At 38.3% G+C, this 17,051-nt stretch overlaps 1 protein-coding gene across 4 annotated transcripts in view; it reads right to left on the minus strand.

Moving 5' to 3' along the window:
* The window catches only part of ephb2b (eph receptor B2b), a 124,062-nt gene that overhangs the window by 63,727 nt on the left and 43,284 nt on the right, over positions 1-17,051 (minus strand). For all 4 annotated transcript variants that reach the window (XM_039612392.1, XM_031733250.2, XM_039612391.1 and 1 more), the window contains exon 2: positions 13,456-13,535. In XM_039612392.1, coding sequence (XP_039468326.1) covers positions 13,456-13,535 — 80 coding nt within the window. The remainder of the gene's footprint in view (positions 1-13,455; positions 13,536-17,051) is intronic.

Raw genomic sequence — 17,051 nt, forward strand, 5'->3', positions numbered from 1 at the left:
ATTACCTTGAGAAAAGGAAGCGCCTTCTCCAACTTCTCAAGGTAGTTATTAAGAAATTAAAGTATGTTTCATGCTTACTTTGAATCATACCTAACTTCATTTCATTCGATACAGTCAATAAAATAACAGTTTTCAAAACAATAGTAGCAATAGTAATAGAAACCACTTCCTCTACTGAAAAAAGGCTCACTCTTCAGGGCTTCTAAAATGTTGCCCAGTTATTCCTAACGCTTAATTTCTGGATAGTTTAGGTCAGGGTATGAATTGAGTTTCAAGCTTTATCGGGCAGCAGTTTGTTGCATGGTAGAGTCTGTCAAGAGTTAAATATAGCATTTAAGAGTATGTGTTAAACTTTTAGAAAGAATCTCATTTGGGAAAAATAAATGCATTTCGGGTGGTTATAGAAAAGGAAATCTTTTTCCACAGGCTTAGACTTCTTATATTCGACTGCTCCTTCCCACTTTCTCAGTAAAGAAATATCTCACATGCTATACCGCTCAAAGAGAAATTGGAGATGTGACATTAGTCACTTGAACACAGCAGAGAGGCTCTGGTTTATATGATAGCGTGTCCTACTTTTTTTTTTTATTGTAACTTAATAGGACACATTCATAGCACATGCTGTTATGGGGTATTGAAAATGTAGTGAAAGCGCCTTTCACTATGGTGAAGCACTGAGAAAACATGACATGAATTTTCCACAATCAAAGTCACACTAAACTAGCATAATCATATTACACAGGTAATCATATAAAGAATAATCAGGGGGCAAATTTTACTCCAGGTTTTTTCAGTATGCTGTTCCACTTCAAAGTCCACATTCTGCACACCAATTTAAGTTCTCGCTCCAGCTATACAGAGTCCAGATGCAGCCTCTGTGGATTTCCTGCCCCTTGGCTAAGGATCAAACCAGCTTTAAACACCATGTACTCTAACCACTATGCAGGCCATGACCTTGACCCCAGCATCTCAGCCAAGAAAAGAATCCAGTTCTCACCCCCATGAACCACTTTGCATTGGCTGCTCCCGCTACGGTTTCTACCATTCTTCCTCCCCCTTCACTCTTCACTTCACAGCTGATATAATTTCTCAAATTAGTGCCCACTTAGTGAGGATTTTGACAGATTTTGACGGTTTGGGAGAAAAAAGTCACCCCTCCTGTTACAAACTTGCATTCTATCAAACACTTTTACTAATTAAAGCAGCTTTAGTTCTTAATTCCCATGTCCCAATTAATCATTGCTAGTGTAATGCTTGGCGTGACCCAAACCATCACAGAAGCCAACCTAAACAGAAAAGTCTGATGTGCAGCCAAAAATAATACTGATAATGAGAGAAAAAAAGAAAGCTGCATTAAAAAATTAAATAAGAGCTTAAATGGGCCTTTCATCCAGGCAGCAATGAAAAAAATGGAAGTCTCCCTATTAAAAAAGAAAAAAAGTGTTACAATTGAAATTTATATTTATTTATATTTTTCTTCTTGACTATCTATATACAAATGAATTTCTAGCATTAATCCTTATTATTGATTATCTCACTATAATTATGAGCGTTTCCCTTCTGGTACCTTTAGAGATCAGATTAAAACCTAATTAGTTGAAAGGCATGGATGTGCTACAGTTCACGGGTGTGGTTAACAGGGGAAAAAAAAAAAAAAAAAAAATCTGTCTTTTGCCCAGTATTGGCAGACATCATCATCCCAGGTCATGAGCACCCATTGACCTTCCCACTTGTTGAGGAGCAGTAGGGAGGCTGTGGGCCAATTAAATAAGAGCGGACAGCTTGCTTGTAGTGAGCAGAGCATTGGGCAATCACAGTTTAATAAAATGAATGTGGAGACAGGTGGGGGTTGCTACTAATGAGGGATGCAGACAGGGGAAACTCCAGGAAAGTGTTGGCAGAGATGTGGGGGAAGGGTTGAATCTGGCTAAAAAAGACCCCAAACAAAATGGGTTTTGATGAAGGGCCCCTTTTTGTCCTGTCACGGCCTCTTTGCCCTGCTTTCATCACAGCCAGTGGAGGGAAGCAAATGGGGCATAATAAGACCCTAACGATCAAGCGCAGAGTGTGAAATTAGAAGAAACGTCTTCATTTTCACAGCTTTTTCCCCTGGCTCTTCATGGAGAGTGCTGTAAAAGGGTGGTCATGTGTTTTGAGTACAGCAGGTGAAGGTAGCACTGATGGAGGATGTCTAGAGAGATTAGATGGAGGGAATGAGCTGTCCTCAGATGACGATGGAAACAAAAACTCCTATTCATTGTACCAAGATCCTGATACATTTGGCAAAAGTTTTCTCAGCAAAAGTCAACAAGCAATGGAATAAGCGCACCGAACAGTACACTAATAGACCGTAAAATAAGCTCCTTTGCATTTGTGCATGATTTGGGGTAATTTTTCAAAACTGTTAGACATGATACTGCTTCAAGATAAACAAAAACTAATGGTTTTTCACGGTACACATGCTTCCTTCCTCAGAGAAACATCCTCTCATGATGAAAAACCAATGGTGTGAAACCGAATGCGCGACTGGTTCCAAACAAAAGCACACTGTTCTGTGTTTTAATTGCTCTCGTTGGGGTCCTAGCTCGAACAATCTTGGGTCGAATGGTGCAAGAAAATAGTTTCCTATGTTTGGTTGAACCTGCTGGATGTTACTCACTGGTTAATCCAAACATACTTAAACAAACACTAGTATTTACCTGCATGTAATAACTGATTACTTTGATAAAAAGCAGGTTTTAAAAACTATGATAGAATCTTTGAGAATCCCTAGCAGTGGCATAGGAAAGTAAATTGTTACATTCATGGCACAGTAACTACTTTTCAAAAACACTTCTTGTTACATACAGCGTTCAGACAAGTAACTGCTCTTGTACTTTACACAGAACCTCTATTTTCCTGCCAACTGTTGTTATGTTTTCTTAACAAACTATTTACAGGTCCACTAACTGCCGAGGAGTCTGATTTAGATTACCCTGGAAAAGCAACACTGAGAAACTATTGTCTTAAACAGAAAAAAAAATGTGCAAACTTCAGCGCGTGAACTCTCTCAGGCAAATTTTCTTATAATTTCTTGAAGTAGTCTTTAGGAATAGTTCTCCAGGCTTAATTCTCTGCATTTGGTAAATTTTCACCATTGCCATGTTTAAACAATCAGATATTTTCCAGATCAAAACCTGATGGTACTTTTCTGTGTTGATGAGTCCATCAGTATAATAAAGGTCCCAAACACCACTGGCTGAAATGGAGCCCCAAACCATGACAGAGCCACCACGGTGTTTTAAATATAGCTGTAGGAACTCTGTTTGTATCGCTCTCCTGATCTCCTCAGTACAATGATGATTTATTTTTTTTTTGAAAATATTTTTATTGAAAAAAGAAAACAACAGTACTTGCAGTCACCAAAATACAATTAACCTTTATTCATTTTCCTAAGTAAATATACTTATATGAAAAAACAACAACAAAAAACAACTAAACAAAAAAGCATTCTAAAACAAAGACACCCCCCCCCGTCCCACACAGATCAACACAACCATCAAACATATTACAGGAATATAACAGTAACAGAAGTACATTTAAACAGGCAATACCTCTAGACTAGTAAAATAAGAGATAAAGGGTTGCCACTTGTGAAAAAATTTGGCTGTGCAACCTCTCAACGTATATTTAATTTTTTCAAGTTTTAAAAAAAACATGACATCTTTAAGCCACCGGGAAACAGTAGGATACTTAGCAGACTTCCAATGCAACAATATTAGACGTCTCGCTAATAGGGATGTGAAGGCTATAATATCCTTTTGTGTGGAATCAAGTATAAGTGAGCGATCAGGAATCCCGAATACAGCAATCAGAGGACAAGGATGAAGAGTTACCCCAAGAACAGTTGACATAATAGCAAAATACCCTGTCCAGAAAACTTGTAGCTCAGGACACAGAAAAAACATGTGGCTAAGGTGACAAGGAGAACCATGGCATTTATCACATTTATTTTCCACTTCTGGATACAATTCAGAAAGTCTAGACTTAGAGAAATGCACCCTGTGTATGACCTTAAATTGAATAAGTCCAAGACGAGCACAGGAGGTGGAACAATGATGATTTATAAACACATATTTCAAATTTGGACTGATCCCTCAATAAGACCTGTTGCCAGTGTTGTTTTAGTCCAGTTTTTTTGCAGTTTGGCACACCTTAGCCTTTTATGCCCATTTCCCTTCCTTTAGAGTGTTATCTTGACAGTCACTCTTCTGTTGGGACCATTTTTGATGTGTCTTCAGCAAACAGTAGTTGCTGCAGAGCCACATGTATCTCTCAGGTATTTTATCTAGTCTTTGCTGGATTTTCCTCCATAATTCTTAAGATCAAGACTTTTTGATACTTTTCAGCTGCTGTAGGAAGTTTCTTTAGGCCTCCAACTTCTCTATATTCTTCAAGTTCTTCAAGGAACAACACAACATGCCATGCCAGGATAAACCAAGATTTTGGCCAATGGCTCTTTGGAAATCACCTTTATGTTCAGACTGTTATTTTTGCTGTTTTTTGTAGATTTCACTTGAATGATTCATAGGTTACTGTTAAGGAGCTTAACAAACAAATAAACAAAACCAAAAAGCCTCTGAAAATATCAGGTACAAGGACTGGACTGAAAATATATGAAAAATAGCCAGTGTCCAAAGAAAAACTTCCAGGACCTGCTGGATAATTATTACTCTTTAAAAAATTATTTGAAAGTCTGGTTCCTTGCAACCCAAAATATGAAGGGATGAGGGTTGGCACAAGACTTTTACACAGCATTGTAGATTGTGCTGGACTAGAGACTGCTGCTCCTCTCTTCTTCTGTAGTTATTTAAGGTGCTTCAGTTCAGTGAAGCTCACTGAGAGTGAGGCTCAGAATCAATATCTCTTGTGCCATTTGAGGAGAGCGAAAGAAAAGTTCACCTGACCTGCAATCCATGTCTCTTCATGACAGTATGTCTCTACTTTATCTGTAAAGCCAGGCGGAACGCACCGACAAGGCTGAATTATTGACTAGAGTAAGCCCTACAGCTCAGATTATTAACCAAAGATGGTCTTTTCTTTAAGTCCAAGGTTTCATATTTCTTCATAAGTTGTTTTTTTTTTTTAGCAAAAATATATAAAAACTTCATTATCTGTACATATTATGTAAAAGATATTGTATAATACCTCTTGTATCTATTTACTGTGTAATTTAACAGTAACTTTATCTAAACACAATTTAAACAAAATTAGCAGGCACAGGTGTTGTTTGTTTATGTTTATGCTGTAATAAATAACCCCACTCTCCTATTTCTGATTTAAGAAAACTTTTATCCATGTTATGTCTTTGTGTAAGTGCCATATTAACCTTTCGCAAATATAAAAAGGTATGTAAAAGGGCAGAGAATTGCACCAAATACAACCAATTTAAGTGTGGATGTTAAACATTTCAAGGATCCTGCCATGGAAAATCCAGACCAGACTGCAAAACCCTCAGGATCAATGTGCTGTATTTGAATCTGCTTAACCAGCTGCTGCCAATTTGGGCATGAAATGTGATGTTTTGATTACATTAACTTATTTGAGAACTGCACTCGTGATTGACAAGTCATTAGTCAATTAGCATACCATTCCACCAATCCTTCTAACTCTAATAATATACCAAGTTTGAAGAAAGAACTTGATGCCTATTAGTGCATGCCCATGCTATTGTACTGTTTGGCCTGTTCATGATGTTCAAACTGATGGGGGCTACTTAATCAGGTAACAAAAGGAGTGGTAGATATTGTTTATATTTTTAAAATGGGCCATTTTAGCCTACTGTTAGGTAGCCGCTAGGTATGCACGAGTCAACTTTTCTAGATCTACAAGAGACGCTATTTTCAACAAACAATAGGAAGCTTACATTAGGTGTTATAGGTACACAGAATATAAAAAGCAGGTAATGCACCAGGCATAATTCAACTTTTGTGGCTATATAATAGATGTTGTGAACTTAGGAAGTGTTAAATGGCCATTTTTGCCCATTGCTAGGTAGTATCTAGGTAACATAATGACATAATAATATCTGCTACAAAAAAACCAAAAAAACCACAGTGATCTAAGATGTGACAAATTTGGCTGTACAACTCCTGGTGGTCTGGGAGGAGTTTGCAGACAAAGAAGAGATAAAGAGAGATTTCACATATTCTAAAGTTATGAAACTAGAGATTGATATCATGAGCTCATCAGGAAACCGTTTACTGAGATCACTGTCAGGCTTCTTTACAATGAAGTCTTTTTGCAACCACAGAAGTTACCCTCCAAATGCCCTTTAGAAAGAATTCAGTTTTAAGGCATTTCCATGCCAGCTTCATTTTTCAGACTCTAAGCTAAATCCGTCTTTTAAATTGTCTGAAGCAGAACAGTCATAGTCATGTTGCGTGACCAGTGTTCAAGAACAGCACTTGCATCTTTCTGTAAAACATGAACTTAAAATACCTAACCCTCTGGACCTTGGCCCACTGGATCCTTATGTCAAGCTCAGTGCAAATAACCTTGGTGTAAAAATGGACTCTGACTTTAAGCTGAACAAACAGATTAATTGTGTTGTGAAATCAGTTTTTTACCAATCGAGGCTTTTTCCCCTAAGCTCAAGCTCTCCTTATCTTTTAATCATTTTGAGTTACACATGCTTTTATAACAACTCAACTGACTATTGTAATGCCCTTTACACATTACAATGGTCATTTACTTCTGTCAGTGATACTTTCAAGCCTTTCAACATGCTGCTGCGCACCTTCCTACCAAAACCCGTAAGATGGATCATATCTCCCCTGTTCTGGCATCGCTTCACTGGCTTCCTGTGCATTTTAGGACTGATTTTAAGATTTTATTGTAAGTTTATAAATCCCTTAATGGGTTGGCTTCCTCATATCTTGCTGATCTCATAACACCTTATGTTCCTCAAGGTCTCAGATCTGCAGATTAGCTAATCCTCCATGTTCCAAAGAATAGATTTAAGAAACTTTCTCAGCCACAGTCCTTAAACTCTGGAAAGAGTTACCTCCCCATGTTAGGCTGGCCATTTTGTAAAGTATGCCTTTATTCTTCAGCTTTCAGAGTGAACGCTTTGGTATTTAGTGTTGTATTTTGTGATTCTTTAGATGTGTTTGTGCATGTATGTGTGTGTATTTATTTGTTTCATGCGAAGCACTTTGGTCAACTTTGTTATTTTTAACTTTTCTTTATTAATAAATGTGGATTGGAAAGGAAATAAAAACAGCTACACTAACACAAAAGCACACAAAACAAAATAACTCAAAAATATTGCTTAGCGCTAATGTTGCCTTTTACTTTCAAAATCAGCCTCGTGACTAAACTGCTTCCAAAGATTTCCACAAAAACACGAGTGTTATGTCATCTGTTATATTTCTCTAGTAGGACTACTATGCTCGTACAATATATTCAAACTGCATGTAATGCATTCAAGTTGGCAGAAAGTTTTCCTCTGGATCTGTGCAAATGGAGAAACTTAACCAGCATGCAGACAGTCAGTACATTTGTTGGCTACGAACAGCCTACCACAAACACGCTCTTTGGGACTGCTGTTGATGCAGTCAGATTTCTGATAGATGGTTCTGCTTGGAAAGCACAATTTGAAGATTGTTGATTGTCATTACAATCATTCGAAGCTGTGCGAATGTCTCTAAAACTGTTATCTTGGCGACCAGATGAAAAATCAAAAATGACTGCATCTATTACTGCACCGAACAGCAAGGTCATGCATAACTTGAGAGATTATTTCACACCTTTCATATGCTATCTGCACATCTTCATTGATTAAAAGCATGCCATTTTATCATAGATATTTACTGGCAAACCAATAAATAAAATACATTATAGATAAGTGTTGAGCTGCAAAACAGACATGCAGAAGTAAACAGCTTGTTTAACAACCCCAAAACTGGTGAGAATAGTGACACATCACTGACGAACGTACTGTCAGAACTCTCAAACATTTAACAGTTTCATAGGTTGACATAACATCTACTGTCTGTTTATAGCATCTTGTCATTACGATGTTTGAATTAAACTGATTTAGTTTCACAGTCCTGAGCCACATAACACATCACTGCTCTATCACTGACAGAAGTAAATAAATTATTCACACAAACATGGAGAAAGAGACCCAGTGGAAAACTCCCGGGGCATAGTCGAGCCATTTGCAGTTGTGGGAAATCTGTCAGAGCAAGAGTGGCTTCCCTAGAGGGACACAGGACAAATGACACCCACTCTCTGCATTCAATTACTACAAGAGAGGCCATGGGAGCCAAATCCTGCAGGAGACTGGGCTTCACCGAGAGGAGAGACTCACCCACACACAGACATAAGTAGAACTGTCTGCTGCAGTCAACTCTAATCACCACTGTCCATTACTAATGCACAACATGTGAAAGTAGGGGAACAACTCCATCTTTTACCCCAATTCCACAAAGTTATACGTGGATTACGTTAGCATATTTCTATACATAACTCCAAAATTTCACAGACTTAATTGTGAATTACAACAAATCGCTGGTCACTGTAAACTCCAGCATCCCTGTGTTTTACAAATTGTCGTTTATGTTTAGAAAAAGCATGCCTTGTTGGTTTACCACACAATTACACGTAAGCAGCCACATTCGTATTTCCAAAGGAATTCTTAGTTATCTTTGATAAATTACAAGGAAACAAATTTCTTTTACAAACATTTTGCAACATGTGCTGCATATTGTCTTTCTGGAAAAGTGTGCATTGCGGTGTGTCCCTAAATGACACGAGATATATCCTGGTACAGCACCACATTATGACACATACATAATGATAACCTAACCCACAGAGTACCTAATTATGCTCTCTGCCGACGCAGGAGACCTCAGTTTTTCTTCCACAGTAGCTGTGTGTGAGCCATGCAGCCATAAGTCTATTTCTAAATGACTACTGTTGTTAGTACTTCAGCGTGGCAATGAAGAGGTCAGGAGATCTGACCTGATGTTCACACATCTCTCAGCTCCACTTGAGAGGAAAACCATTGACCACTTAACCCTGCTCTGCTAGTGCTGTTTTTCATAGCTGATTTTCATTAGGTCAAGCTCTCTGTTTAACTTTAGATAAAACACAGCCACATCAGTTTCTTTGTAGCACATCTTTGAAGCTGTTTATCCTAATAATGTGTTCTTGAAGTGCATAAGTAAGGTGTAAACTTGTTGAAACAGTGCTACACATTTACATATTACCATTACTTTTGTCAGTTTCCTTGTGGCCATCTTCACAAAAGCTGCCCAAAGACACAGTTTAAGTACTGTACACCGAGTGCAGGAGTTTTCATGTGTGGGTGTGCTTAGGCATGGGAAATGCATTTTACTGCCAGAATGTGAGAACTTTTTAGGAGATACTTCCTCAACACTTCCTAAATGCCCCTAGCTAAACTTTGGTTTGGTAAATATTATATTGATTCTTAGAGTTTTTGACATTACTATCAAGAATAATGTGGCTGTCTTGCTTGTCTGGCTCAGGCACAATATACTGTTTGACTGTCATTTTCCATAATTAAAAAGGAGAGCTGCCTGGCAATACACAGAGAGAGCTATAAAACTTGATTTACACATCCTGAAGTGTAATATTGTTTCATATAAATCACTTCCAAAGACCCACTGTGGGATGACGATTTTGTGGCTTCATTTGAACGAATTTTTTAAAATAATAATTTGACAGACATTATTCAAGTATCCTGTAAAATAAGATAAGAATAACAACAACTGCCATAACATTTCTGACTTTCAGTAACATCATACTGTTTCTTGTTTGCATTGCCATTGTTGTAACATATCACATGCCATGTTAGGATATAGAGTATTTCATGAAGCTACAGAGAGCAGTGAAAGCCAACTGCTGGTGCGGCACTCTGCTGGATGTTACTGATCCACTAACTAAGCCTGTGAAGCCATGCATATATATGTGTAAGACAATAGCTTCTGTAAAGCACCTCTTGCTGTTATACTGAGAGGGGGGAGTAAGCTCTGTTTCCACACCTGTTGCTCTGGCCCCTAAGGGACAGGCTATCTCCATTGCCCTCATTCTTTGCTTTCCAACAGCCCAGGCTTTGGCCAAGCTCAGCCACATCATCATAAAGCCTTAGTGCCCACACTGATAAGGCCAAGCTATACCTGATTAAATCCAGGGGTTTAAGGACTTTAGATTTCATTGCACTCCCAATGTGGAACTTTTCCAAAAGAAGCAAGAACTGATTTGGGAAAATAAGAGCCCAAACTAAAAAAAAAAAAAAAAAGGAGAGAGAAAAGTCCTTATCCTTTTCATAAAACTGAATATGATTTGGAAAAGAAAATAACCACAAAATCAGGCAGTACACCACATTTAACTGGAAGACATATGATTATTGAAGAGCTTAGAGGTCTTTAGTTTGATGTTTAGACTCTAGTTTTACTTATTTTGGCAAGCATGAGCATTTTAACTGCATGCACAAAGTTTACAACGGTGACCTTTTCATGTTTCTTTAAATATTCAACTTCTTAGTCTAGAGTTTCCACTTAATATGAAATCTCATTATAAAAAAAAATGGTGAATGAATGTTTTGCTGAATCAAACATTTTGCAAAGATGAAAGAAAAATGTGATGTAAACTGTCTTTGGAGTTTGCATTAGCTCGCTCTCTGCAGATTGGATGCAGAGCTGGCAAGAGAAAAGGAGACCGGGGATCTTCATGTTTTGGTATTGATTGTAAAAATTAGCATGGGAAGAGACAATGTGCCCTCAGGTTGGTAGAGATGAAGCAGTCCTAAATTTTTTACCGTAGAGCTTTGAAGTTGTATCATGGAACTGCTGACAGTCAGCTCTCATCGCTGCATTTTCTTTAACTTTTTTTTTTTCTGTGCAAACAGACACAGCGTGATGGAGTATAATTCGAACCATCTTTAATACAAACCACAGAAGCATAAATAATTGAATAAAATCGGCAGAGGTTTTTTGAAATGCACCAGCAAATAAGCCTACAATGTTTTTCTCTCTCTTTTGGATCCATTCTAGGAAGGCAAAATTCTGTGGTGGAGAAAAAAGTGGAGGAGACTCTGGTTTTGGCTGCTTGAAGTGGGCCTGGCTCGCATGTGGCTTGGAGGAACCAACGCGCTGGCAAACCATGTGGAAATACTGTGCATCAAACACCAACAAGGCTCATAACACATTGCTTCCAGTCTGGCATTAGAACACACATATTTAGCTTTAAATGAACATACTTCACCCATAAAGTGCTTGCCTTGAACCAGAAAGTTCAGATGAGGCTAAAATGTACAACATCTTAAAAAAAAAGCTGCATCATTCTCAGACTCAGTCTGCCAGAACATCTAAAACCTGCCTATTGTTTTTCTGTCATCATTCTTAACCTGCTCTCCTCTCCCTAGTGCTGATTTGCTGCAAAGATTGACCTGCATGCATAAAAAGCCAGAGAAGACCACGGGGTCAGAACTCTCTCTCATTCTCTGTTCCCCTCATCTCTCTATCAGCACCACGATTATTCCTCAGTTGTTGTTTTTTTGCTTATTTATAATTTTGTTTATTAATGAGTTGAGTTGGAGGTCCCGTTTTCAGTTTTGGTTTTATTAATTTACTTTACTAATGTTAACTACGGGGACAAGCCTGAATCCAAATAGTCGTGTTGTTGGTTTTGTTTGTTTTAGCGGGGGTTCCCTTCTCCCTTATTTGTTTTCCATGTTTGTAAGAAAATAGTTTGTACAGCAGTGAAGGGACATCTTGTATGTTTGTTTCTTTTTGAGCCATGGATTTCTGGACCCTAATATATTTGAGTGCTCGTGCTACTTTTGTCTCCCTGTTTCACTGATAACATTCATTGTAGCCTATCGTTGCATCAGTGAAGCTTCTGCATCTGGTACTTTGTGTGTATTTGCAACACTCTGGCTTGGTTAATATTTTCTCTCCGCCTGTTACTTTTGAATGACTACAGGATTTATGTGAATTATTGATGTTAATTCAGCGATTTATTTACAGACTTTACTGAAGTTGTATTTTTCTTTTCAGCTAATTGATGCCCTCAGAGCCTTCAGCTTTCAGACTGGAAACGTACATCCTCTCCACTTTGAGCTTTAAGATTCAAAACGTTCCTTTTGATAAAGCTCATATGCTTTTGGCAAGATCAGGTGACCCTGATCCCTTAGTTATGGTAGTATCGGCTCAGACTGTTGTGGGACTTGTGAGACACTGAGCATTTCTTCTCTGCTTACCTCTTTCACTTCCAAGGTGTTAAATAACACTGCAGCATGTCATTAAATTTTGTCTTCTCTTTCTCCCACAGTTTGCGTTTTGTCCTGTCTCCCTATGTCTCCCTATTCCTTTTCCTCTTCTTTTTCTCCTCACCCCCCAACTAGTTGTAGCAGATGGCTGCCCCTCCCTGAGCCGGGTTCTGCCAGTTTTTCACAAAATGCTTGCTCGTAGAGGATTGTCCGATTGTTAGGACTTTCTCTCGAAAACTGTAGGGCAGTATAAACCATCTTCAGGTAATTATTGTTGTGATTTGACACTATATTAATAGATCTGAACTGAATTGATCTGAACCTAATTTTTAGCTCATGGCTAGTTGAGGAAGTTTCTTGTCCCCTACATTTTGTTGCATTTTTTATGTCTGAGCTGTGTTTTTAACAAAGAAATGTGGTTTCATTTAGAGGGCTTTGCAGTTTTGCCGAGCCTTGATAAATTTAATCACTGCATTAACGATCCTTTGTTGGCTATTGCTGCTTGTTTTTCTGTCCCTGTTCAAAGAATCTAAAAAGAAAGTAATCAAATCTGAACTACGGACTGCTATGGTATGAATATTTAAATGCTAGGATAAAAATGTACAAAGAACACCACAAGTGTGTGGAGTTTGTTATTTCTAAATTCAAGTGATTTCCCGCTCTGCAGAGCAGGCAGGCTCAGTGGTTGATCTTTGGCCTTAGAGTGAGAAACAAAAACACTGACTACCATCATAAAAAAAAGCTTTCATGGGAGAGTGAGCAAATAAGCAAAATTAAAAGCATTTAAACAATTAACCTTATCGACTTTTAAAGAAAGGATAGGGGCACTAAGTACAACGGAGGCTATTACAGGTTAATCATGGAACGGCTGGGAGGGAAGCTCTATTTAATAAAGAACTAGGACGATTCCTTGTTCTGTTTTTTTTCCTCTTTCTTGATTTAAACACTGCTGTCAGACTGCAAACTTATTTACTACTTTTTAAAAAAAGTGCTACATGACACAATCTGTGGCATTGAGATAACTGTAATGTTGTGACTGCTATTTCAATGTAAATATGTGACCAAAAACTACATTAAAAAAAAAAAAAATCTATACCACACTTATAGTACTTAAATAATAGCTTAAACTAAATCTTCCCTGTCAGAAGTGGCACAAAGTAAAAGCAGGCACTTACACTGTTGTCACTTGACCCTGACACAGGGTAGACAGTCCAGCCGAGCTCTGCCGTGGCTGTGGTGGAGTCCATGAGTGTCTCTGTGGAGAGCCATAAGAAGAGATGGCAGACAAATAATATTACTGTGGTTGAATATGAACTGCTTGAGTCAGACAAACATTTTCAGGGGAAGTCTACAGTATGAAATGTCAAAGTGCTGTAATGTCTACTGAAACATCTGAATATTTCTTTATATTATAAATGACGGTTTTAAATGTGCTGGAAAAAAAGGGGGTGGGGGGGTATGTTAAAAACTCATTCCAGATTAAAATCAACATAATTGTAAAGAAATTCTAACACTATATTCTTAGACTAAGTGCACTTTAATTTTAGATTACCATCTACAAAGACATCAGAGACAACTAGAGTAATATTGGGGGGAAAAAACAACAACAGTTGATTCAACAGCTTGATATCAGTGAGCAACAATTTTATTGTTTGTTTTTGAATGTTTTCTGTTCTCATTCTCATTTGTCTAGTCAATAAAAAGAGCACTAGTTACATTGCTATAACAGCTGTGGTATTATTTGTATGACTTTATAGAAAGAATAGAGCTTAGAGCTTAGAATAACAAAAAAATAATATAATAGAATCTCCATGACATAGAATAGAGGCTACACCCTATACTGCACTGTATATGAGGGAGAGAAACAACTCTGGTAATTGGGGTCAAACAGAAATGTGCCTCCTATCTGTCATGAGGTCATCTGTGCCACACATTCCTCCAGCCTGAACCAACTGTCTGTCATATGCTTACTGAGCCATTGGCACAGTCGCCTCCTTTGCTCCTTTTCCTTAATCTCTGTACCCATGCCCTCACGCCTGCTTTTCCACCACTTCCTCTCACTTGTGCCACACACTTTAACAGAGGGCAGGTCTAATGAATTTCTTCAGCTCATTATGCCTGTGTCTGTCTTGTAGACTAGTGTTGAACTGCAGCAGATGGAGAGACCATTCATCAGGTTCAAGGCGTCAGCTGCAAGTCCAAAATGCCACAGAGGGATTTAGAAGCCCCCTTGACAAACACGGCTACTAAGCTTAACATAAGTCACAGCCAGTGATTGTTATGCAGGGCCAGCAGACAAATGCATGCTGTGGCTCTTCATTATCATTGTTGAATGGACTGATGGACTAGGTGCTAACAGTGTGGGTTAATTAAAAGTAGAGTCAAGGTTAGATAAAATATGTTTTTTTTTAAATTTATTTATTTATTTTCTGCAAGTAATAAGTGAATGAAATCAAAGCCAGAGAGGATCTTTTCTCACAGGACTTTGTTCAGCCCTGTGCATACTCTGAACAAAATCTGTAGCAGCCTGCAAGAAATGTTAGAGATTTAAAGTTGTTTCATAACCCTGGATTTTCTCTGATTTTTATTCCAGCAAAGGCAGCAGCTTTTAATTAACAGGTTCCACACACGCTGGTTTATTCAGGGCCTTGTGCTGACTTTCAGCATCGCGCCAGCAGTCAGAAGACATAATACCAGATTTCGCATCCTATTCAGTTATCACAAAGTCTAAATCTTATAATTAGGCAGATAAGACTGCAATTGAGCATCTATTGATAACCTTGTGTGTGACTCAGAGCTGAGGAGTCTACATGGGTGTTAGGGAGTGAAATGGTAATTATCCCCCATAATGATAACGATAATTAGTGGAAAGTAAAGTGAGAATAATGAACCCCCTCTGTGGTGGTTAGGGAGTGTTGTGGGCGAACAAGGAGGAAATTTCCCCAGGAATCTAACACTCCATCCTCTTCTTTCTCTTCTTCTTGTTTTTTCCCTCTCTCCCTCCATTTGTTGCTTTTGGGTATCCCTCCCTTCACACTACCGCTTCATTCTTTCTCCAATCTCTTTCTCTTCCTTCTCTCATAGCACACCTCCTCTCAACCCCTTCTTCTCTCCTTATGCTCAGTCTCTCCAGCTATCAGCAGCCCACATGCTGGAAAAGTAGAACCTCTCCCTGAAAGACTGATCACTTTTCTTCCTCCTGCTGTCTACACTTCAGTCCGCGGCAGCCACACCGATTCATTACCTCCCGTGGAGCAGAGCGGCACATAGCTCACCACTGTCAGCCACTGCCTCGTTTTCAGTGTGAACCCCCGGCTGTGGCAGAGCATGGCTGCTCAGCACGACCCTTTGGCTATTAATCAAAAAGAGGACATGGTACAGAGGTTCTCATCTAAATCCAGCAACAGGAATCACTTATTTTGGTTTGTTCTTGTGGGCAGTTGTTTACAGTGTGAGGATTTGAATTCTGACACTCATGGGAATAGCACTGACGTATTGATATCAAGCTACCGCTGGTTCGTCTGGTTGTTATGATCAGCACCATTGGGGTTGTTTCCAGGCTCAGAATGGGCAAGTTGGCGGGGGTCATTTATGTAAATGTAAGTGGTCCACATACAGTTAAGGCTTATTTACAGACAGGCTTTGTTTTGGATTTTACTGCCACTTTTAAATAGTTAAAATAACAAAAAAGAAAAGAAAGAAAAATGACCATAAAAAAAAAACTTGTTGGCTAAAATCTCAAAAATTCTTCTATGGAGAGAAAAAAAAAAAGCCTGCTATGAATAAAGAGGTGCAGGCATATGATCACTGTCAACAAACCATAAAAAAAAAACAGATCAGAGAAAAGTATATAATCAGGTACAATCAATCAGAACAAGTTTTATTAAAGGCCTTTAATTAGATGATTTAAATGATGATTTAAAATGTCTAACAGACCTCACAAGACTTCCATTAGGCCTTTAATAGAAAAAACAGATTAATAACACATGGTGCTCACGTTACACTGCAAGTCTAAATTACCTGTCTGTCAACTAACTCAATTACAGGATATCAATCAAGGTATATTTGAAACATATGTGTGAAATAATGACTATGATAAAGACTTTTAATAAAGCATTTCTCTTTGCTGTATTTGACTGAAGAATATTTCCTGTTCTGTGACAAATGTTATCAACTTTAAAAGCACCCCAATGTGGGCTTATTAAATATTAAAAGTGACTGAGTACTTGGTGTGTACATTTTTTTCCAAATGTAGAAATAAAAACTTTTTTAGACATGCGTTTTGTAATTGAGAATATTTTTTTGAAATGATAGAAATGTACTTTTCTAGAGCTGCATATTCACCCCCCCTTCCCCCTAATCGCTCTCTTAACTTAAATAGTCATTGAAACATTGTAGATTCTCCCCCCCCAAAGTCTTCCAGATGATCTCTTCATTACCAAAGAAGTTGGCATTTTGCAATATATCCCCCTATCACTGGAAACTGTGTAATGGATTTTTCCAACACCAGAATCTGTTGTTCAGAAGGACACACGCAGCGCTCTAAGATCTGATGACAAACTGCAGCCTCTCAATTTCCCACTTACAGCAGAGAGTGTCTTTGTATTGTTTGTGCGGCAGCTGAGGGATGCAGCTTGTGGGAAAATGGACACTGTGTTGGCGGTCGAAAACAGCAACGATATTTCTCTCAACAAAGAAATGCTTTCAAATATGAAGCATTAATGAGCAAACCTTTCTTATATCACAGACAGCAGTAACAATTTGACAGTAA

The sequence above is a fragment of the Oreochromis aureus genome, linkage group 5 (genome assembly GCF_013358895.1).
Source record: "Oreochromis aureus strain Israel breed Guangdong linkage group 5, ZZ_aureus, whole genome shotgun sequence".
NCBI classification, from domain to species: Eukaryota; Metazoa; Chordata; class Actinopteri; order Cichliformes; family Cichlidae; genus Oreochromis; species Oreochromis aureus.